This window comes from Vipera berus (assembly GCF_964194415.1).
Source record: "Vipera berus genome assembly, chromosome: 2".
NCBI lineage: Eukaryota > Metazoa > Chordata > Lepidosauria > Squamata > Viperidae > Vipera > Vipera berus.
The window spans coordinates 231,017,867-231,041,043 of record NC_138203.1 but is presented as its reverse complement, the minus strand read 5'-3'; the positions used below and the strand labels follow the sequence as shown (position 1 = coordinate 231,041,043).

General features: G+C 37.8%; 1 protein-coding gene across 1 annotated transcript; it reads right to left on the bottom strand.

Moving 5' to 3' along the window:
* Positions 1-3: 3 nt before the first annotated feature.
* On the bottom strand, positions 4-21,587 carry IL17RB (interleukin 17 receptor B; the record flags this gene model as incomplete). The annotated part of the gene is made up of 11 exons (XM_081319065.1): positions 4-646; positions 2,691-2,780; positions 7,044-7,128; positions 8,231-8,299; positions 8,574-8,728; positions 11,334-11,381; positions 11,708-11,834; positions 14,086-14,195; positions 15,694-15,819; positions 17,256-17,280; positions 21,516-21,587. The coding sequence occupies 11 exons, from the start codon at positions 21,585-21,587 to the stop codon at positions 69-71; spliced, it is 1,485 nt and encodes a 494-aa protein (XP_081175191.1). The 3' UTR covers positions 4-68.
* Between the last annotated feature and the right edge of the window lie 1,590 nt (positions 21,588-23,177).

The window sequence follows — 23,177 nt, the reverse complement described above, 5'->3', positions numbered from 1 at the left end:
TCCAACTTACAATATTAATTCCCTATTCTAGTTAGAAGAGAAAAGGAGTAACAATCTCTGTTTTAATACTATACCTGCAATCCAGGTCTAATCTTAAATTTCCAATTCCACTTCTCCTTTGCAGCTTTATACCTCTGATTTTGCAAAACATAAAGGTCTCTACAAAAAGAGTCTATATCTTTCATTAAAAAATAGTTTGGGCAGATGTTCAATGGACTTGGGAGTACTGGGTCTGGATGTGTTTCATTGAAAGAAACAACCATGTACTTGCAAAGAGAAGAATCCATCTTCCAATCACTGCAGAAGAAGTGTAATGCAAGAGTGAACATACATTCAGAATTCTTCTGGTTTTCTATAATGCTATTACAGGTTGAATCACATGAAGCACTTGAGTGGGTTGGGCAAAGAAAAATGACTTTATCAGCAATTTCTTTCTGAGTGGCAAGCCATTGCACAGGTCCTATTTCAGCAATTCTCCGTTTTTGCCACAGGTCTATTATAACATTACTTTGACAGTATTCCTGTAGAAATTCGGCAAAACTTAGGACGGTATGCTGTAAACAGGCTTCTTGAGAATATACAATAAGAATTGTTATGGGTGTTTGTGCTGTTATAGGATGGAAATGAGCCAGATTACTTGCTGGACCTGTTTTGAAAAACAACAGCATCACTGTTAAAATAAAACTTGGAGCAAGCAAGTTGAAATTTAAGTAAACTGAAAAAACAGTATTTGTTATCTTGGGAATATACAGTGGCACATATTTTCAAAATAGAAATTTAGCTTACAAACATAGTTTAACCTTCCTATGGAACAACAGTATGCTGAATTGTAATGAATATGGTACAGATAAATTCATCTTTCAAAAAGAAAATAACAAAAGTTTGGTTAATAAGGCCAAATCACTTAGGAGAAGCATTGATTTAGTCAAGTTAGCTAATTCTTTGGATTGTACCTAAAAGGTAACTTGAAGAGCAGTTATCATAGATCAGCTGAACTATATATAGAAGAATGAGAGGTAACTCTGCAACACCATGTTTTCAGACACCTACTGTATCTTCTCATCCTTCTGAGGATTACCAAAAAATAAGCATACAAGAGAAGGGACTGTCTTTAATTTAAAAGCATTTTCTGTCTGCCCAGGGTACACAAGATGAGACATTATGAATGACCTATTTGAAAAATCCACACAATCATAGTGGGAATTTAATGTAACAGGCTGCATTTCAGATTTTCAGATCTTTTATCATTAAGTGTTGAGGCTGAATATACAATGTTTCCATGACTCTGCATAAGAGGGGAACAAGTAAGGAAATGTATCAGTGCTAATAAGACACATCATGACACATAAGAGGGTGGAACATACAATGACACCACAGAACAAATTTTGTCATTTGGCCATCATTGTAATTAGGAATGTATGGCAATAAATTGAGGAAAATTACAATCAGACATCAACTATCTCAAAGAAAACACAATCATGGAAGCCTAAACCCATTATACTTTTGTTATATATTCTCAACAAAGGCAGCCTCCAAGACATCAGAACTTTCATTCCCAAATTTGCAATAGCACATGATCACCAAGCTCTGCCATTTTGTACTTATCTACCTCAATGTTTAGATTAGATGTTTTTAAATGAACAGTACATTCAAAAGCACTTTGTGTTTGAAAGAATAATGTTTATATTTTGCCCTTACAATTTTCTTGCTTATCTGAGATATACAGTAATTTATCATCTTGTCTCATAGGAAGGAAGTCCTAGCAAAATAGTATCAATATCAGTGCTTAGTAAGAAATTGTTTCAATAAATGTAATTTTCCAGCCACTACTATGAATAGACTAATCAGTACCACCTTATAATGGAAACAAACTAACCACCAAATTATCTTACATGTTTCCCATTTTCATGCACAAAACCCAATGATTCTAGAGTCCACCAACCGGACATTGAAAACAGATAAATTGGTAGAATATTTCTATTCTCTAGGACAGTGGTCCCCAAGTTGAGCTGTGCGTGCATGCCGGCCCACCACTCACAGGTGTGCACTGGCTTGCCACTTGTTTAAGTTGAGCTGTGCTAAGTGTGCGTCGGCCTGCAGCTCAATGTTTCAAATGGACCGCGGCCTGGTAGTGGGTCACAGCCCAGGAGTTGGGGACCCCTGCTCTAGGACATTCAGTCATTGATCTCATGCCTGGAATTATTTCACTTAAAACATTTCTTTGTGAAAAACAGCTAAACTAGAATTCACTGCCTTAACTGTACAGTATTTCTCACAGATTAAAAATAAATTTTGTTATCATGTGCCGCATCTTAACACTTTCTGCAGCAGCTGATTTCTGAGTAATTTTGACTGCATCTTTTCCATTTAATGTTTGCTCTAATCTTTTTAAAAATTCTCTCCTTTCTTTTTCATCGGCTTACCTTCCAATCATAGATATGTGCCATACTAAAAACTATTTGCATATACTTGTGTTTGAGATGCCACATGACTTGCTATTTTCCCAGTAAATGTTACACAATACATGTATATTTTGAAATCCTGCAAAAATCTGGATTCAGAGTGAACACTTCTTTTTTCCCACTCCCCCTCATGTCACAGAACATTTCAATGTTCTAAGTCTTCATTTGTGGACAAAAGGTAGAGGAGAGACTATAAGCAAAACAATATAGAATAAGGTAAGCTCTTACCATGTCTACTCTTGAAATAAAGCACAGCAGCAACTATACACACTATCAGAAGTAAAGCGATGGATAGGCCAGCATATGTTTTCCCCATATCTAAATGAGAAAGGAAATGAATTTGTAAGATTACAAGATTCTTTTAAAAGTTTAAAATTAACTTAATTAAAAAGTGAGCAGTTGCCATTTCTAATTCTCAAAGGATTATAAAATGCATTCTTATGTATGCAAGTGGTGATACGGCACAGATTGAGGTGAGACATTATTAGATCTTACATGAGAAGTGGACAATGGAAATGATTGTAGGTGGTTCAGACTCTACATTCACAAAGACTAGCAAAGTAGTCTTCTGGCCATAGTCTAAATTAGGAATTGTCAACTTGAAGCTTCCCAGTCTATTTTGTAGCCTTTGGACATCCTTCTAACCATGATGGCTGAAACCTGCCAATTGGTAGACATTTTGAGAGGCTAAATAGGTAAATACCATAGCGAAAGCTTAAAATAGGACTATCGCCATTAAGCAATACAACTCAAAACCTTCTGTTAAGAATTGAGCCCACCTTCTTGTTTGATACATCTACCTCTATGTTGTAATTCTCAACCTCCCCATAATGTTAATATTGACTCTGGCCACAAATATGTTGCTCATCCTACCATCATTACAATCATTCACACAAAAGATATAAAAGGAAAAAAGGCCCACAAATAACCTAAATGGTAGCCAGCCGCAATGTAGAACTAATGGCTAAATGGATTTTCCATATTCAGAGTCACTGTATCTGGTTATTATATGCTCAGAGATATACAAAGAATGTCTTTCTTTGGCAACCAAAGCCTGCCCGTGTCAGACTGAGGACTATGAAGAAGACCTTTATGATATTTCCAAGACTTACTGCTTTTAGAATGCATAGAGCCAAATATGGGTTTAAGCGCCCATTACTCACTTCCCAAACTGAAACTCTACGCACTCACACATCCACACAACTTTGCCAATAAGTAAGGCTCATCCTGGGAATCTTCTCTATGTTTGTTGGGGTCTGTAACATCCAGAACAGCAATTTTCCTTCTCAGGAGAGTTTTGCAACCTGCGTTACAAAGGCAGACCAATAGTTTTTCCCTTGGCGATTTCTTTCCATGGTCTGATCTTAGCCCATCTCTTAGAAGCTGGTCATTAATTGCTATACAGTATGTTCAGTTAAGAAACCATTTTAACTGCTGTCTATGTCATAATCAAGATAAGGAATTTCAGGTCTCTCTTCCACCCCAACATGTAACTGCATCCTCTCTAAAAGATATTCATCCTTCATTCTCTTTATCTCATTACACAAAGAAGACAAGCTGTCTGGAGGCCAAACCTATGATGTATGTTTAGCCTAATGAAGAGAAGGATTAGGAATGACACGATAGTGACTGTCATAGAAAAGAGGGGGTTGATCTATTCTCCAAAGCACCTGAGCACAGGACAAGAAATAATGGGTAGAAGGTCATTAAAGAGAGGTTCAAACTGGAACTAAGGTGAAATTTCTTGACAGCAATAGCAATTAATTAATGCTTCCCGGAGTTGTGAATACTCCATCACTGGAGATTTTCAAGAAAAAATTAGACAGCAGTTGTCTGAGATAGTATAAGATCTTGGGCAAGTGGTTGGACTAGAAGACCCCCAAGGCTCCGGTGATTCTCTGATCATCATATTATTACCCTTTTTCACAGTTATTATTTGAATTTATCTTCCTCATTCATAATGTTCTAGAAATAAATTTATCTTGATGTAAACCCCACTCTCATCTTGTTTTCTCTTTTTCTGACATGAAACTGATAAAATACTGAGTAGCCAAAGATAAAGGTTATCATGGTGTGGTTTAAATTGAATGATGCAAAACAAAATAACTAAATAAGCAATTTAGAGACCATTCTGGGGAGCATATAAAAAGGTGAATTTTCCTGCTGTCATTTTCTTGTAGCTTAGTATATGATTCCCATAAACTTTTATAACTTCCAATAGAGGTATTCCTCAATTTATAAACACAACTGGGACCAGAACGTCTGTCGATAAGCAATGCAGTCATGAGTTGTATCTGATTTCATGACCTCTCTTGCCATGGTCATTAAACAAATTTGACTTCCCTTATAGATTTTGCTTGTTGGAAGCCCTATGGAAAAGTTGCAAGTTCCAATCATGTGACTCTGGGACCCTGAAACTGTTATACCGTGTTTTCCCCAAAATAAGACTCAACAAGAAAATATCCCTAGCATGATTTTTCAGGACACTTGTAATATAAGTCCCACCCCAAAAATAAGCCCCAGTTAAGATTGTCAGACCAGACAGATGCATTTAGTACTGTATTTCCCCAAATATAAGCCCTAACTAAGCCCTAATGCATCTTTTGGAGCAAAAATTAATATTACACCCAGTGTTATTCTCAAGAAAACACAGTGAATATTTGGGTACTGGTTCCAACTACCCAAATTTTGACTACATGACCACAGGGATGCTGCTATGGTCATAAGAGCAAAGACTGGTCATAAGTCACTTTTTTCCAGTGCCATTGAAACTTTGAAAAATCATTAAATGAATGGCTGTAACTCAAGACCTATAAGACTCAATTATTCCATTGAACCTTGACCATTCCCACCTTGACACTTTTCTAATAAACCCTGGCATTTTTCTATCAGAATGTTACTGTCTCATGGAAATCATCTTTTATTGAAAAAACTGTCTTCCTGATGTGCCTTTCTCAATATGTTCCTTCTGGTACTTTTTCACATGCTGTATATGTTGAAATCTTCCTGTTTCTATCACTTCTTTTGAAGGCCACTTATGCAAATACATGGGATAAAGTTATTCATTATCACTATATTATACAATGATTGGCATTGCATACTAATGCTGAAATCGAACAGAACATTATCCAATACCTGGTCTGTCTGTAGCTTTTGGTTCTGCAAAAAAAATGAGAATTCATAAATTGCTTGAATTAACCATGTACAATTATATTTATAATCACAAACTATCTGCTATATTTTCAGCAACAACCCCCCCCCCACACACACACAATCTGAATGAAGATGTTTTTATTCGTGGTTAACACACCAACACAATATTTGCTTCTCTCCCCATCTCCTAGTCAAAATCTGACCCAGGCAATATGGGGGCTGTCAATGAATTACTATGGGTCTTGGCTGCCTGCCTATTTCAAGAAAATGCTTTATTACCTTATGTCTTGCTTGCAAATATGTCAGGGACTCCTAACTGATAGGGGACTGGAGGCTAAATCATATAAAGAATGATTTCTGGAATTAGGTATGTTGAGTTTAATGAAGAAAAGGACGAGGGGGGACATGATAGCAGTGTTCCAATATCTAAGGAGTTGCCAAAGAGGGAGTAAAGCTATTCTCCAAAGCACCTAAGGCAAACAAGAAGCAACAGATGGAAACTATTCAAGGAGAAAACCAACCTAGAACTAAGGAGAAATTTCCTGACAGTTAGAATGATTAATCAGTGGAACAACTTGCCTCCAGAAGCCATGAATGCTCTAACACTGAAAGTTTTAAAGAGGAGATTGGACAACCATTTGTCTGAAATGGTATCAGGTTTCCTGATTGAGCAGCCCAGTGATTCTGTGATTGTCATATTATTACCCTTTTTCACAGTAATTATTTGAATTCATCTTCATTCACAATGTTCTAGAAATAAATTTATCTTGATATAAACCCTACTCTCCTCATTTTTTTTCTTTTTCTGACATGAAACTGATAAAATACTGAGTAGTCAAAGATAAAGGTTATCATGGTGTGGTTTAAATTGAATGATACAGAACAAAATAACTAAATAAGCAATTTAGAGACCATTCTGGGGAGCATATAGAAAGGTGAATTGACTTTTCCTGACTGAGCAGGGGGTTGGACTAGAAGACCTCCAAGGTCCCTTCCAACTCTGTTATTCTGTATTCTCTATTACTTATCCACCAAGATTATTATTTTATTCCTCCTCCCCTAAAATTGCTCAAAGCAACTAAAGTAGTAGTTGTTGTTGTTAGCTGTGAAGTCATGTCCGACCCATTGCAACCCCATGGACAACGTTCCTCCAGGCCTTCCTGTCTTCTACCATCTTCTGGAGTCCATTTAAGCTCACACCTACTGCTTCACACCTACTGCTAAAGTAGTACCTTTCCTCATCTCCAAGTTCTTTTATTCTCACAATCCTGTAAAAAAATACTCTATAACTTAAGAGACAGTCTGAAGTTGCTTGAATGAGCTTTATAATCTCACTGGCCAATCTTAAGCTTACACTAAAAAAATTACCTTAGCATATAAAGCTTAATATTTCCATCCACAGAGAAACATTTAAAAGTCTCAACTAACCAGGGATAGGTTCTTCGGTGCAAACTGTTTGATAATATGAGTATCTTTTGCAGTCATTTTGACATCCTGGAAAATAAGGAATTAGCTGAAAGAAGAGAAACAAAATAATAACACTGGAATTATTATTAAATACAGTGCTCCAGTATTGTTTTTATACTTAATTTTGCATTGAAAATTCCTTAAAAACAGTGAATACGATGGTGCGGTGAGAATACAATTGTAGAAAACAGATCCACACTGCACTTTTCCAGTTTAAAAATAAAAAAGGCAGGTCCCATCAAAATTAAATCCATTATGGCTAAATACACAATATATGCCATTAGCATAAATTGTTGGAAAAACATTTATAAGATAGAATTACTAAATTTAGGTCCACCCTTTTTATGAGTTATTAGTTTTCTTTCTTTTCTAACTTAGCATCCCTGGAAGAATTGGAGGTGCATTTTGTCTCCTCAGGCAGGACACTGAAGTATTTCAGAATCAGTAAACAAGTTTTTATGGGTTTACAAAGCAGGTGAAGCACACATGGTAACTTTTAGTAACATCTTATGTGCAAGACATTGATAGGAAATAGGGTATAATCAAGCGACAAGAAATGTGATTGATTATAACAAGTTTAAAATAGATTCTGTATACTGGGTCATACCTTTTCAAAGCCAAATTCCAACTTTCCATTAGTTCTAATTACCTAACTTCCTCTAACTACAGAAGTAAAGCTATACTAAAAGCTTGCTAATTAATAACTGCTATACTTAAAACTTTTGCTATGCTCAGGAGCCCTATGCTAAAAAAGTAATATTAAAATTGCTTAAATTCTTCCCCATTATCTTGTAAAAAAATCCACGATAAACATGACAAATTGCATTCAAGAACAGAGCCGCTTTTAGAAACAGTTCCCATTTTTTACAAATATATATTAGGGTCATCATCTTTAAAAAGCATTTATTAAGCTTCTTTTCCTGCAATATGATTACACACACACACCAAAAAAATGTCCATTAAACTATGACCTCTTACAGCAAGAGAGCACTGCCATGACTTACTTGAATCACTAACCCCTCATACACATTGATGGGGCAGATAGCATCAGGTGTAACTTGTGTTTCAATGTTTGGGCCACAGATCAGAAACAGTAATAGAGTCCTTCTAATTTGACATTTTCCTTACAAACAAAAATAAAATCTTACCTCTTTAAATATTATGTTTCTTTCTTGATCACTCATTCTTATTTTTTCAGAAACTCTAATATTGTTTCCCTATTCCAAGAAAAATTCCAGATAAATGTATTACAGAACTTTTCAAAATGTTTATTTTTAAAAAAAAAAAAAAGAAATATGGCACTTTTTATTTCTTATCTGTTCAGCTTGTAATTGCATGATGTTTTTCAAAAGCTAATATTTACATTAATTTTGACTTTATCCAACCTGGTGTCATCTGTGTTCAACTCTTATCAGCCCTAGTCATGTAATTTGACAATTAGTCATCGTACTCATTCCTATTTTTATAGCTAAAGAAGAAAAAAATATATACCTTGGTAGTAGGCACAACATGAAGAATTGAATTATCACATTCATCAGAGTCACAAAGATGGATTTTATATTTGGAACAAAAGTTACTAGGTGTAAAATTCACTTCTAGTTCAAATTCCCTGTTACATATTGTTATATGTGGATCCCATAAACTCCCTGTGAAATTTAAAAAAAATTAAAATATGACTGATGTTTTCATTGTTTTACTTTAAAGCACACATTGCTTTGCAGATCCTGGACACAAAAATGAAAATAATTATAGAAATAATTAATGAATGTCCTAAACAACTGGTCCTTTAAAACTGGCATTTAAAAAAAAATACTTAACTCTTCTCCAACATTTTTTCTAAAGAGATTAATATAGCATTTTCCTGCTGTCATAATATTTTTAGAAGTATTTATTTGTTTATTGTATTTACTGTGTGTTTCAAAATCATCCCGCGATTACTAAACAAGTGATTCCTTAATCTGAAGAATCATTTTACAAGTAATTTCTAGATAACTTTTAGGTGACAATTCTTGCATGAAATGATAAATCTGATATTTTTAGACTGGGCAATTGGGGAATAATCTGTTTTCTAGCACCAAAAGATAAGAAATTAATCACAACTTTAAAAATATGTCAGATAGATGTTGGAAATGTAAACATAATTCAGGCACGTATTATCATATCTGGTGGACACGTGATAAAGCAAAGGCTTATTGGGAAAAAATACATGCTTGGTTAGAAAAAATGTTGGGAGAGCATGTAGTCTTCAATCCTGAATTTTTTCTATTAGGTATAATACCAGAAAAGATTAATAAGCAAAGTTTATATTTGGTTCTACATATTACAATAGCAGCAAGAATAACTTTCACGCAATACTGGAAAAATGAAGGAATACCACCAGAGGAAGAAGTAATTAAAAAAATATTGGAATGCGCTGAGATGGACAGACTAACTATGAGACTGAAAGATAAAGAAGAAACAGAATACTACCAAAGCTGGAAGTTATTCTACAAATGGCTAGAGGAAAGAACCGAAGAGTAGGATTTGATTATGTATTAGCAATTTTGAACCCAGCCTTGGTGGAGCAGTGGGCTAATGCCTCCTTAAGTAACGCCAGCTGCCTGCAATTAGTGCAGGTTCGCGTCCCACCAGGCTCAAGGTTGACTCAGCCTTCCATCCTTCCGAGGTAGGTAAAATGAGGACCCAGATTGTTGGGGGCAATAAGCTGACTTTGTAATAATGCCGCTTGGGGGCGCGCGAAAGCCCTAATAAGCAGGCATATACATAGAATGAAGGCTATTGCTAAGCACATTGGTTTGTGCTTAAATTGTAAGCCGCCCTGAGTCTTCGGAGAAGGGTGGGATATAAATGGGATTTAAAAAAACAAAAAAAAAACCAGACTGCACGCTGGTTGAAAAATTAACATATGTATGTAAGGAAAAAATAACTACCGGTAATAAAAAGCTTTAAAAAAGAAAAGAAAAGAAATTAATCACAACTAATGTAAGACAACCAGGATCTCTTACTTGTGTTTCCCTGAAAATAAGACCGGGTCTTTTTTTCCCCTCCAAAAGAGGCACCAGGTCTTATTTTTAGAGGGGGGTGACTTTTCCACTCACCTCCGGCACCAACAGCTCCGACCAACTGGCCCACTTCTTCTGCAGCCAAAGGAGCAGCTTCATTCTGCAGCAGAGAAAGGAGGTCTGACCTGCATTTCACAGTCAAAGGCCTTTCCGGAAAGGCACCGCAGTTGAGAACTGAGCTATGGATTCAATCCATGGCTCAGTTCTCAGCTGCAAAGGCCTTGTAGAACCGAGTTATGGATTAAATCCATAACTTGGTTCTCAGCTGCAGTGGCCTTCCAGAAAGGCCTCTGACTGTGAAGTGCAAGATTGGGAACACCACAGAAGAAGTGGGCCGGCAAGGAAAGGTCTGGCTGCAAGGTAAGTGGCTGCGGGGCACATGGGGCAGCTCCACACTCCCACCCTAGCTTGATTTTTAGGTGTGTGCCTCACCCCAAAACTAGGGCTTATTTTTGGGGTAGGGCTTATATTAGGCCCACCCCCAAAAATCAAGCTAGGGCTTATTTTTGGGGCAGATCTTACTTTCGGGAAAACAGGGTATTTAAGAGAAGGCAAATGTGAATAGAGAAAAACCCAACCTGGTGCCTGTCACATGTATTATGATGACAGCCCCAGATTTCCTTTTGTAACCTTCTCAGAGTCTTTTCAGCTGGGCATACTATAAAAATGTTAAATAGATAAACAAACACATTCCTCAACCAGCATTAACCAGAGACTGTGTATTGGTAACTATCTGCACAGCAGCAAGTGGGAGAAAAAAAGAGGGTTTTTTGTTTTAAAAAAGTAACTTTTAGTTGAAATCTTACAAGGAGACAATTTTGTATGCTAACGCTACATCAGTCAGAAAAGAACTGAATTGAAAACGCATGACCATATCCCAGTGGGATGCACCATTTCCTTGGCTAGATTCCAGTTCTAACAGGTTACAAAGCTATTCTTACATAAATGCAAAAAATGCATAAAGGGCTGTTAACTAAAATGGGCAGGAAAAGTAACATAACCAAATGTTCTTTTGTAGTTAACTAAAAATAGCTATTGTAGCATCTTCATCGTTTGGTGCTACTGGGTTCCCTGGCATTTTATCTATGTTATAGTTTATGGTCACCATTGCATTTAATATCTTGAAATAAGTTTAATAATAAATTTTATTGACCCCTAGTGTAATGAATTAATGAAAACAACTGCTTACCTTTTTCTATACACTTTTGGCAATATTTCAAGCTATTATCTTCACAATCTGAATTTAAATAAGAGTTTGTGCATTAGAAATTATGAACATTTATAATATCTGAATCAACTGATTCCAGGTATGAGAAAAAGCTTTTAAAATAAAGATTAGGAAAACTGCATGAAAGCATAAGCCACTGAAGAGAAAATGAACACATTTTAAATCAATAGATTAGATATCATGCTTGTTCTATTTATCAAACAAAGCTCGGCTGGACCCATTACTTTTAAGTATACGTGTAACACTTTTATATATTTATATATACATATCATCTTAAAATTACAGAAGCTATTTAAAGATGAAAATTTATAAATCAACACTATTTAATCACTTACCTGGAGAAATTAGATTCATCTGTGTTTTTGAATGATCTTGATCTATATTTGCTGGTGGAAGGTTGTAAGCATCAATGAAGTAATTAGTATTTTCTTCTACAGAGAATCCAACAAAGTTGAATTGCCACTGTAATTAAATGTATTTGAAAGTTATATAATTCTGGATAGGAACTAAACCACTTCCTTTTTCTGAACCATATTCTTTCAGAAATGTAAGCAAACCAGAAGCATACTCCTCACTAACTCCATTTTCCACTACTGATTGGATCTGGTACATTAATGAAATACTATGACAATATCACCCAAAAATGTTTAATGGGATTTTCTAAGTGCAGAATTATTGACCAAGGATAGAAAAAATAGGAATCAGTTGCTTCCATAAATCATACATGATGCAGCTTGTTGGTCTAATTCTACCTTGCCAGAATTAAATCTACTATTTGATCAAAACATCTTGGGAAGGCTTGTTAAAAGCAGGGCTTTTTTTCCTCATAGAACGCTCAGAACGGAGTTCCGGCACCTTTTTTGGATGGAACCTTGTAGGGTAGACAAGGCGGGTTGTATGACATGTGTGAGTTCCGGCACCTTTTTCTTTTACAAAAAAAGCACTGGTTAAAAGTATCCCCATCATAAATCTGAAATAGAATTCAAATGGAAAGTCATTTTTCAATTATAAATCCATACCTGACCCAGCTTGAACCACATCCAAAATTTGGATTTCTCTTAAAATAAAGCCATAGTATTCTAATTTTTAACAATCTCTTAAATAAGAATTTACCCTTCAGTGTTTAGATATAAATTATTATAGTATAATTCTTTGGGGTTTATTGTGCACTGATTATTGATATTTATATATTAATCAGATTTTAACAACAACCTGCAGTTTTTAAAATCAGTATATTATTTCATTTATGGGAAACATAAAATATTGAACATTCTTATCTAACAAGTGTTTTATCATGCTCGTAAATTCTCTATTTCTGGGTTGTTTTTCTTTTTTGTCTTATTTTACCTTTTTCCCCTTCTTCCCTTTTCAAAAATGTTTCGTGAAAATGCAATAATAATAATCATCATTAATACCATCAAACAACAAAATCTGCCTATAGCAGGTCCTTTAGAAAGACTCAATAGGTGGATAAAAATGTCAAATCCAGTCTAAACATCTGGCTGACTGTGCCATCAACCATAACAATGTGTTACCTCCATCTGAAAAGAGGAGGACATGGACAAGGTGACAAGCCTTTTGGGTGGCAAACCCCACACTTTAGAATTCTCCACTCTAGAGGTCCATAAAGCTACTTCTATCATGGATGTTATATAAATTTTAAAGACAGTTTCATTTCATTGGACCTTCAACCCTAACCTTAATTGGCATACATCTTGGGGAGGGTTAATTTGTTAGTACTATTGTTCTTTATAATTTTGATTTTTTTTCTTCTGTTGCTTTTGTAATTTGACATGCTGTAAACTAAATATAGGGACGCGGTGGCTCAGTGGGTTAGGACGCTGAGCTTGTCGATCAGAAGGTCGGCAGTTTGGCGGGTCGAATCCCGAGTGCCGCGTAGCAGAGTGAGCGCCTGCTACTCGTCCCAGCTTCTGCCCACCTAGCAGTTCGAAAGCACGTAAAAATGCAAGTAGAAAAATAGGGACCACTATGGTGGGAAGGTAACAGCGTTCCGTGCGCCTTTGGCGTCTAGTCATGCCGGCCACATGACCATGGAGACGTCCTCAGACAAGCGCTGGCTCTTCGGCTTTGAAACGGAGATGAGCACCGGCCCCTAGAGTTGGAAACGACTAGCACGCATGTGCAGGGGAACCTTTACCTTTTTAAACTAAATATGTAAACATTCAACCTTTAACTTGAGCGAGCATTAAATAAGCACATAGATACAATATAATATTTTGATTTCTGAGTTGCCTAAAAAATTATCTTGGGTTACTATCTATTTACTGGTCATTACTGTTTACTGTCCAACATAGGATTTGGTAGAATTTTAATGTACCAAAAAGTTCAGAATAATTGTGTTTTTATTCAAACAAAATGGAAATTCAATAGCTGAGTCGACTTTCCATTTTTATGATATTTTAATACCCACCAACCAGAGCTAGTTACAAAAAAAATTACAGAGCAGAAGCTTTGAGCACATTTGGAGCACTGAAGTTTATTTTACATAAAAACCAGGTTTTTGTCATTTCAGTTCAGAAGTTAAGCTACACTATTTTTGTTCTATTGTACAGAAACAGTTTCTAATCTAACTCACCATATCGTCTTAAAAGAAATAATTTACTGTTGCATTAGGTCACTAAACTGAGTAAGATCATATTCTATCAGCACAATATAATAGCAACAAACCACAACTTTTAATTAATTTTCTTACTTTTTGATGCTCAGACATGGTTTGACTTTGAAATGCTTCTAGATAATCACATCGAATACAGCCTTCACGGGATTCACATATCTTGGTTGCCTTCAAGTATTTTATACTGGCTGCAAGAAAATTGTTTTGTCAAAGAATTCTAGTTTGTTTTCAAGATGTTATCAGTAACAGTGCCATTCCAACTACTACAGGTCTCCCAAAGACACACAATGGCAGATTTGTGTTTACTTTACTACCTTGAGTTAACTCTGCATCCTATCCTGTGTAACTATCTTAATGGTATCCAATACTGAAATATATATTTGTTCTCTTACTGCTGGATTTTAGAAGTAAACAAAGTGTTTTGCATATCCAGATCAGACAGGACTCAGAAAGGAATAATAGCAAAGGAAAACGTAATCCTCCCACCCCCAATTTTCATGTTAAAAACATGAAAAAGCCAAGACTGTGCGAGACAATCATATAACTTCATATAACCACCTTGCAGGCTTCTCATGGGTACCCCAAGGTTTTTGGGAAAACACACTTTAAGGGCTTTCTGGAAGGCTACAAGGGATGGGGCCAACCTCACCTCACGGGAGTGATGTTCTAGAGCAGAGGTCCCCAACCCCTGGTCTGTGGACCACTACCGGGCTGCAGCATGTCAGCAACCGGTCTGTACAAACAAGCAAAGCCCCATCTGTGGTAGACAGGCAGCACTCAAAACCACACCCCCTCCGGTCCATGGAAAAACCTCTCTCCACAGAACCGGTACGTGGGGCCCAAAAGGTTGGGGACCTCTGTTCTAGAGGGCAAAGCTGCAGCAGAGAAGGCACATCTTCTGGGTCCCACCAGATAGAATTCCTTAGCAGGCAGGACCCACAGCATACACCTCTTGCTGGACTGAAGGGATAAATAGACATAATTGGGAAAAGGCAGTTCCTCGAGAAACCTCATCACATACAATGTAGAGCTTTATATGTTAAAATCAACACCTTGAATTGTACACAGAAGCAGATAAGAAACAATTGCTGCTCATGGAGCAAATGTATAATGTGTGCCATCCTAGGGGCACACATAACTGTGAGTACAGCCACACTTTCATCATCTGAAACTTCCAAATGCTCTTCAAAGGACAGCCACATGCAGAGCATGTTAAAGCAATCCACTCTGGAAGTGACTAGCGTATAACGGTGAGCAGTCTCATGATCCAGGAAAGCATGCAACTAGCACACAAAATGAAGTTGTACAAAGGTTCTCCCAACCATAACTGCCACCTAATCCTCGAACAGAAATTGTGAATTTAGAAGGACCTCCAGATTGTCCACCAGGTCTGTATAGGGTGGTGCCACCTTATCCACTACCAAAGATGGTAAAGACCCAGATCCAGAAGGCCCAAAATGCCAGAGCTACTTAGTTTCACCAGGGTTTAGCTAAGGCCTGTTGTCCTCCATACAAAGCCCACAGCTTTCAGGCACCAAAAAATCACAACACTGTTTACTTCTCCTTTAAAATCAGAGCAGGAAGGGCACATTATAAGAGATCACTGCAGTATTCATTATATATCAAAGTATTTGTTATATTTAATACAAAATATTTATGGGCCTATTATTTAAAAATGAAATTTACCGTCTTCATTAAGGATCCAACTTATATTAAATTTGCATATTCCTTGTATTTCAACAATCTTGATGCTGATATTAAAAAGATCTGATGGTGTGAATGTATGTTCTTGTTCCAACTCAGGATGAGGCCCTTGCAAAGAATGAAAGTGAGGAGTTAATACATTTGCAGCGAAAACCTCCAGCTTATTAGGCTAGCTCAACTAGCCTGCAAGGCCTTGAAGCTTTGGATGCTTTGTACTCCTCCTTCTCTGAACACTACCATTCATCCCCAGAAAAATCCACACTGGTGGGCACGTCATCTGGAATTCCTGCTGCCTCGGCCACCCTTCTAGAAAGGGTACAGAAATGCCAATAGCCACAGAATCTATAGGAGCCAGATTCGAGAGCTTGCCAGTAAGAGTCCAACTGCAGTGTGACTCTTTTTTTGACTATCCTACACCTTCCTCCAAGTGAGAAATTTAGAATTAAAGATCTCTTGATAGACTTTGGCAGCCATTTTACTTCATACCATTCTTGAAGGAGAAAATGTGAGAAGAATCAAAATCACACAAAAATGCATGTGTACTAATTTAGCCTGCAGAAACATAGCCTGCTGTCATCATTAAAATTCCACATGCTAAACAATTTGAAATGCGATTCCCAAGATCATTTGCTTATTGTACTCTCTGTCTTAAGTTCTTATGATGGCTAAAACTGTCATCAGAAATATATACATTCAGAAAATGAACAGGAATGGATGACATTAATTTTTTCAAAGTGCAAAATATTTACACTGAAATTTAATTGTTTTTCCATCAAATGTTGGAAGTGTGATCTTGGAGTCCTGGAATACATATAAGGTTCATGCAAAATCCAAACCCATCCTTCCTATGCATCATTTTATATATCTGCTGCATTTCAACAATACCTTTCAGGAAGTGTAAGCCATGCTATTACTTCACCCTTCCTTTCCAATCCCTTGTGTTTTCTTCATTCGCTTTTTCTGCTACTTATTCACAATTGGAAATATTAATAGAAATACCATCACAGTATAATGTTACAAAGAATGTCATATTTCTCATGTCTACTCATTATACCTCCCTTGAGAAAGTCACTAGTATTTATTTACAGACTAACCAACAGCATTGCATTCTTTAAGTACCGTATTACTGATTTAGTTTGCTTTATGCAAAAGCATTGGAAAGAAGAAGGTTAACCATTATCTTCAGGAATGACAAACTGGTCAAATATTATTCAACTCAGTGGAATCTAAAGGAGGGTTCTTCACACAAGAGGCTTTACAACAGACTTAAGGCTGGAGACTTCAGTTCTTTCCTCTTTCTGTGATGCATCTGTGGCCTCTGTGGTCTTCATCTGGCCTAATCAGTCAAGGAAGGGCAAAAGTCAAGCAGGCATATAATGAGTATACTTATTTAGATGCACATTGATTAAAAAGGTCACAAAGACTTCATATATTGATTGTATCTTAAACCTCCTACAATGGCAATGGGGTGCATGAATGTACAATACTTGCAACAGAATTTTAACAACTTTTAACCCTTAAAACCACATTTTATTTATACATACCATCTTCTTTATAGCATTTGATAGGCTGTAACGAAAAAGAAAACCAGGGTTAAAAGAAAAGGAAATGTTATAGTTACTTTCTAGAAAAATTGTAAGCTGACCAGAATCATTGATTGAGATGGGCAGCTATAGAAATCAATGAATTAATGAATGAATGAGCCAGCTTTAGAGTAGTAAAAAGATTTGGAAATGCTGACATTATTGTGTTTATATTCCACCTCTCCTCTAAGGTGTTCATTGTTGGGTAAATGGATTCATTCCTCTTTCACCTTCATCATTTTTCAATCCTAAAAAAAAGAACTACTGGCAAAATGGATGTTAACCAGTCAGCCAAGTATGGTCTCAAACTAATGGGTTAAGAAGTTAATCTACAGTTAGCTATGGATATGGCATTTAAAAAAAACTAAAATATTTTTAAAATATTCATTAAACCCACAACTTTCTGGAATGCAGATAACAACATGCCAATGATAAAGGAAGATATATAATAGTCTTGAAGCCATAATCATATATAAAAATAATTTTCTATTTTTGTTTTGTTTTTGTTTTTACCCCTTCATGGATTACTGCTCTGTTGTGGCAAAGGGACTTGCGTAATTCAATGAAGCTATGAGCTATGCCGTGCAGGGCCACCCAAGACAGACAGGTCATAGTAGAGAGTTCTGACAAAATGTGATCCACTGGAGAAGGAAATGGCAACCCACTCCAGTATTTTTGCCATGAAACCCCCATGGACAGTACCAAAAGGCAAAACGATATGATGCTGGAAGATGAGCCCCTCAGGTCGGAAGGCGTCCAATATGCTACTGGGGAAGAGCAGAGGGCTAGTACTAGTAGCGCCAGAAAGAATGAAGCAACTGGGCCAAAGCCAAAAGGACGCTCAGCTGTGGATGTGCCTGGTGGTGAAAGGAAAGTCCGATGCTGTAAAGATTTTTTCTCCATAGGAACCTGGAATGTAAGATCCATGAATCAAGGAAAGCTGGACGTGGTCAAACAAGAGATGACAAGACTGAACATCGACATCTTAGGAATCACCGAACTAAAATGGACAGAAATGGGTGAATTTAATTCAGATGACCATCAGGTATACTACTGCGGGCAAGAATCCCTCAGAAGAAATGGAGTAGCCTTCATAGTCAATAAAAGAGTAGGAAAAGCAATACTGGGATACAATCCCCCAAATGACAGAATGATCTCAGTTTGAATCCAAGGCAAACCATTCAATATCACAGTAGTCCAAGTCTATGCCCCAACCACTGGTGCTGAAGAGGATGAAATTGACCAGTTCTATAAAGCCCTACAGCACCTTATAGAACTAACACCAAAAATGATGTCCTTATCATCATGGGGGATTGGAATGCTAATGTAGGAAGCCAAAAGATAATCGGAATAACAGGCAAGTTTGGCCTTGGAGTACAAAATGAAGCAGGGCACAGGCTGATAGAATTTTGTCAAGAGAATACGATGGTCATAGCAAACACTCTTTTCCAACAAGCCAAGAGACGGCTCTACACATGGACATCACCAGACGGTCAACACAGAAATCAGATTAACTATGTGCTCTGCAGCCAAAGATGGAGAAGCTCTATACAGTCAGTAAAAACAAGACCAGGAGTGACTGTGGCTCAGAGCATGAGCTTCTCATTGCAAAATTTAGGCTTAAAACTGAATAAAGTAGGGGAAAGCACTAGGCCACTCAGGTATGAACTAAATCATATCCCTGATGAATATACAGTAGAGGTGACAAATAGATTTAAGGAATTAGATCTGATAGACAGAGTGCCTGAAGAACTATGGATGGAGGTTCGCAACATTGTACAACAGGTAGCAACTAAAACCATCCCAAAGAAAAAGAAATGCAAGAAAGCAAAATGGCTGTCTGAGGAAGCTTTGCAAATAGCTGAGGAAAGGAGGAAAATGAAAGGCAAGGGAGAAAAAGAAAGATACACCCAATTGAATGCAGAATTCCAGAGAATAGCTAGAAGAGATAAGAATACCTTCTTAAATGAACATTGCAAAGAAATAGAAGAAAACAATAGAATAGGGAGGACCAGAGATCTTTTCAAGAAAATTGAAGAGATGAAGGGAACGTTTCATGCAAAAATGGGCATGATAAAGGACCAAAATGGCAGGGACCTAACAGAGGCAGAAGAGATTAAGAAGAGGTGGAAAAATTACACAGAAGAAGTATATAAGAACGAACTTAACATCCCTGAGGTGGTCACTGACCTCGAGCCAGACATCCTTAAATGTGAAGTGAAGTGGGCCTTAGGAAAGCTGAGTAACAACAAAGCTAGTGGAGGTGACAGTATTCCAGCTGAGCTATTCAAAATCTTAAAAGATAATGCAGTAAAAGTGCTACATTCAATTTGCCAGCAAATTTGGAAAACTCAACAGTGGCCACAGGATTGGAAAAGATCAGTTTACATTCCAATTCCAAAGAAAGGCAGTGCCAAAGAATGTTGAAACGATCGCACCATTGCACTCATTTCTCATGCTAGTAAAGTTATGCTTAAAATCCTACAAGCTAGACTCCAGCAGTATGTGGATCGAGAACTACCAGAAGTACAGGCAGGATTTCGAAAAGGCAGAGGAACTAGAGATCAAATTGCCAACATACGCTGGAACATGGAGAAAGCTAGGGAGTTCCAGAAAAACATCTACTTCTGCTTCATTGACTATGCTAAAGCCTTTGATTGTGTGGATCATAAACAGTGGCAAGTTCTTAAAGAGATGGGAGTACCAGACCATCTTATTTGTCTCTTGAGAAACCTATATGTGGGTCAAGAAGCAACAGTGAGAACTGGACATGGAACCACTGATTGGTTCAAAACTGGGAAAGGAGTCCGGCAAGGCTGTATACTGTCACCCTGCCTGTTTAACTTATATGCAGAGCACATCATGAGAAAGGCAGGGCTAGATTAATCAAAAGTTGGAATTAAGATTGTCGGGAGAAATATCAACAACCTAAGATATGCAGATGATACCACTCTAATGGCAGAAAGTGAAGAAGAACTAAAGAGCCTCTTGTTGCGAGTGAAGAAGGAGAATGCAAAACTTGGGTTGAAATTAAACATTAAGAAAACCAAGATCATGGCATCCGGCCCTCTCAGTTCCTGGCAAATAGATGGGGAAGAAATGGAGGTAGTGACAGATTTTATTTTCCTGGGCTCCAAGATCACCGCAGATGGGGACTGCAGCCAAGAAATTAAAAGACGCTTTCTCCTGGGGAGGAAAGCCATGGCAAATCTAGACAGCATACTAAAAAGCAGAGACATCACCCTGCCAGCAAAAGTGAGTATAGTCAAGGCTATGGTCTTCCCAGTTGCAATGTATGGCTGTGAAAGTTGGACCATAAGAAAGGCTGAGCACCAAAGAATTGAAGCCTTTGAACTATGGTGCTGGAGAAGACTCCTGCAAGTCCCTTGGACTGCAAGGCGATCAAACCGGTCAGTCCTAGAGGAGATCAACCCTGACTGCTCTTTAGAAGGTCAGATCCTGAAGTCGAAACTCAAATACTTTGGCCACCTAATGAGAAGGAAGGACTCACTGGAGAAGAGCCTAATTGTGGGAAAGGTTGAGGGCAAGAGAAGAAGGGGACGACAGAGAATGAGGTGGCTGGATGGAGTCACTGAAGCAGTAGGCGTGAGCGTAAATGGACTCCAGAAGATGGTAGAGGACAGGAAGGCTTGGAGGAACGTTGTCCATGGGGTCGCGATGGGTCGGACACGACTTCGCAACTAACAACAATTGTTTTTTAATTGCTGACCTTTAATTCCAGCAAGAATATTGTTTTCAGCTGAATGTTGAGCTTTAAATTATTTTTGTACCATTTGTATTTGAACCCAGAAATTATTTGTTTTTTCACAAGTCCATTGAGAAAGCATCTCATCCCCAATCTCTGATCACTTCTACTCAAAAACAGTTCCTAATTTCAGAATTAAGTCTTTCAAAAGTTTATTCGCACCAGGCTGTGGCTAAAGTAGTTTCCCTAAGCATGCTATGATAATAGAATTGTTGCTGATATCTCAACCGACACAAATTGGATAAGCCATACTTTGTGGAACCACCCTCTCCTTCCACCACAAGGGCTTTCTCCCAAAGCCCTGAGTGGCAACCAAATATCTCCAAAACAGAGGAAGGGCGGGCCGTTTAAAAGCTACCTTTCCAGGCAGACGTTCAAGCGCCTGAACTTTCTTCAAAGCCTCCCGAAGCCAACGCAGGGAAGAAAAGGCGCCAGGCACTTTGGGCATCGCTTACCAACTGGGCTTCTGCCTGGAAGCTCTTCCCGCTCAGCACGCAGCCCAGCAGCATCCACGCCGCAGCATTCATCCAGGCCGGCTCTTCCAGGAGCTGCCTCCTAGCCTGCTCGCTCTTCTCGCTTAGCCTCTTTGAGGAAGACTCAGCCAAGCCTCCTAACCTCCCTCTCAGCCACATTTATACCTTTCCTCCGCCCCGCGCCTCACCGCAACCTACACCGTAGCTCCGCCAGGAGCTCGCTGCTCAGAGGGAGCCCCGCCAAATTGGGTTATAAGACAAAAGAGATAAGAATTCCGGTCGCGCGCTGCCTTTCGAAACCGAGAATCCGGAACGTGCAAGACTACCACGCTAGGCGATTCTTGGCTGTGGAGATGTGTGGACTTCAGGTCTCGTGTGTGGGCTTCAAGTCTCGGAATGCTGCCTGGAGAATTCTAGGAGCTGAAGTCCACTCGTTTGTCTGCCAAGGTTGGGAAACACCGTGCCAGAGTTTACAGGCTTCCCACAGGCTCCCCAGGCTAAAGAATGAGTGGCGCCTCGGATGCTGGGTAAAGCAGCACCTCTTTGGTAATTTCTTTAACCTCGGCCTTCTTAATTTTCGGAGGGTGTGAAGGGAGCATACATTGACCTTATTATTTAGTCCAGGGGTAGGCAACCTTGGCTCTTTGATGACTCATGGACTTCCATGCTGGCTCAGGAATTCTGGGAGTTGAAGTCCATGAGTCATCAAAGAGCCAAGGTTGCCTACCCCTGATTTAGTCTCTGGCTGGAAGGCAGAAATTTAGGGTGAGGGAGCAGAGCTCAGACGAAAAAAGGTAGCTGCCAATAGTGCTTACTGTATTTTTCCTTTATTGCTGTATTGTTGTTATTATCAACAATATTCTTTTATACCATTCTTTCACAATTTTTAATCAGTAGTATCTTTTTTATGATATGCTGGGTGGTATCATACAGACACAGATATTCTTGACACTGAGTTTTTGCTACAGTATCCCCGGTTCACAGCAAATACACTAAATATGTGTGTGCTTATATGCATCTCTATTGTTTGGGCTGTAGACTAGGGCTACATGACAGCTCAACTTCAAAACATTATTCACTTGGCCACTTGCTTCCTCTCATCCTAACCTACTTTATTAGGTTGTAAAGAAATTCAAAATTGGAGTCACTTATGCAACTTTTAGTGTGGAAAACTAAACTAATTTTGTAAAATTCTTAATATTACACATGTTGCTCAAAGACCAGGATATTGCCTTTATATTCCAATAAAAAAGATGACAAAAAGATGTATTTGCATCTGATGAAGTATAGCCAATCCCAAAGGTTATAACACAACAAATTTCTTCATTTCCATATTGTCACTATACGTCTTTTTAAGCAATGTTTAATAAAATGGTGGTACCTCCTTGAATGTTGTAAAATGCAAATTGTTTTAAGTATTTTATCTCATTTATTAATGAATTACTTGATATAAAACTCAAATGAGAACTATCTTATCATTTTCTGTTCATATAATACCAACTATCTGTTCCATCAGATATGAATACTACACAGATACTGTAGGAAAAAAATGCATACAATATCATTGAGGGTTTTGATCCATATATTTAGGGGGAAAAGTGGCAATTGAATAAATTGATGAACCAGAACCTTTGTAAAAGATTG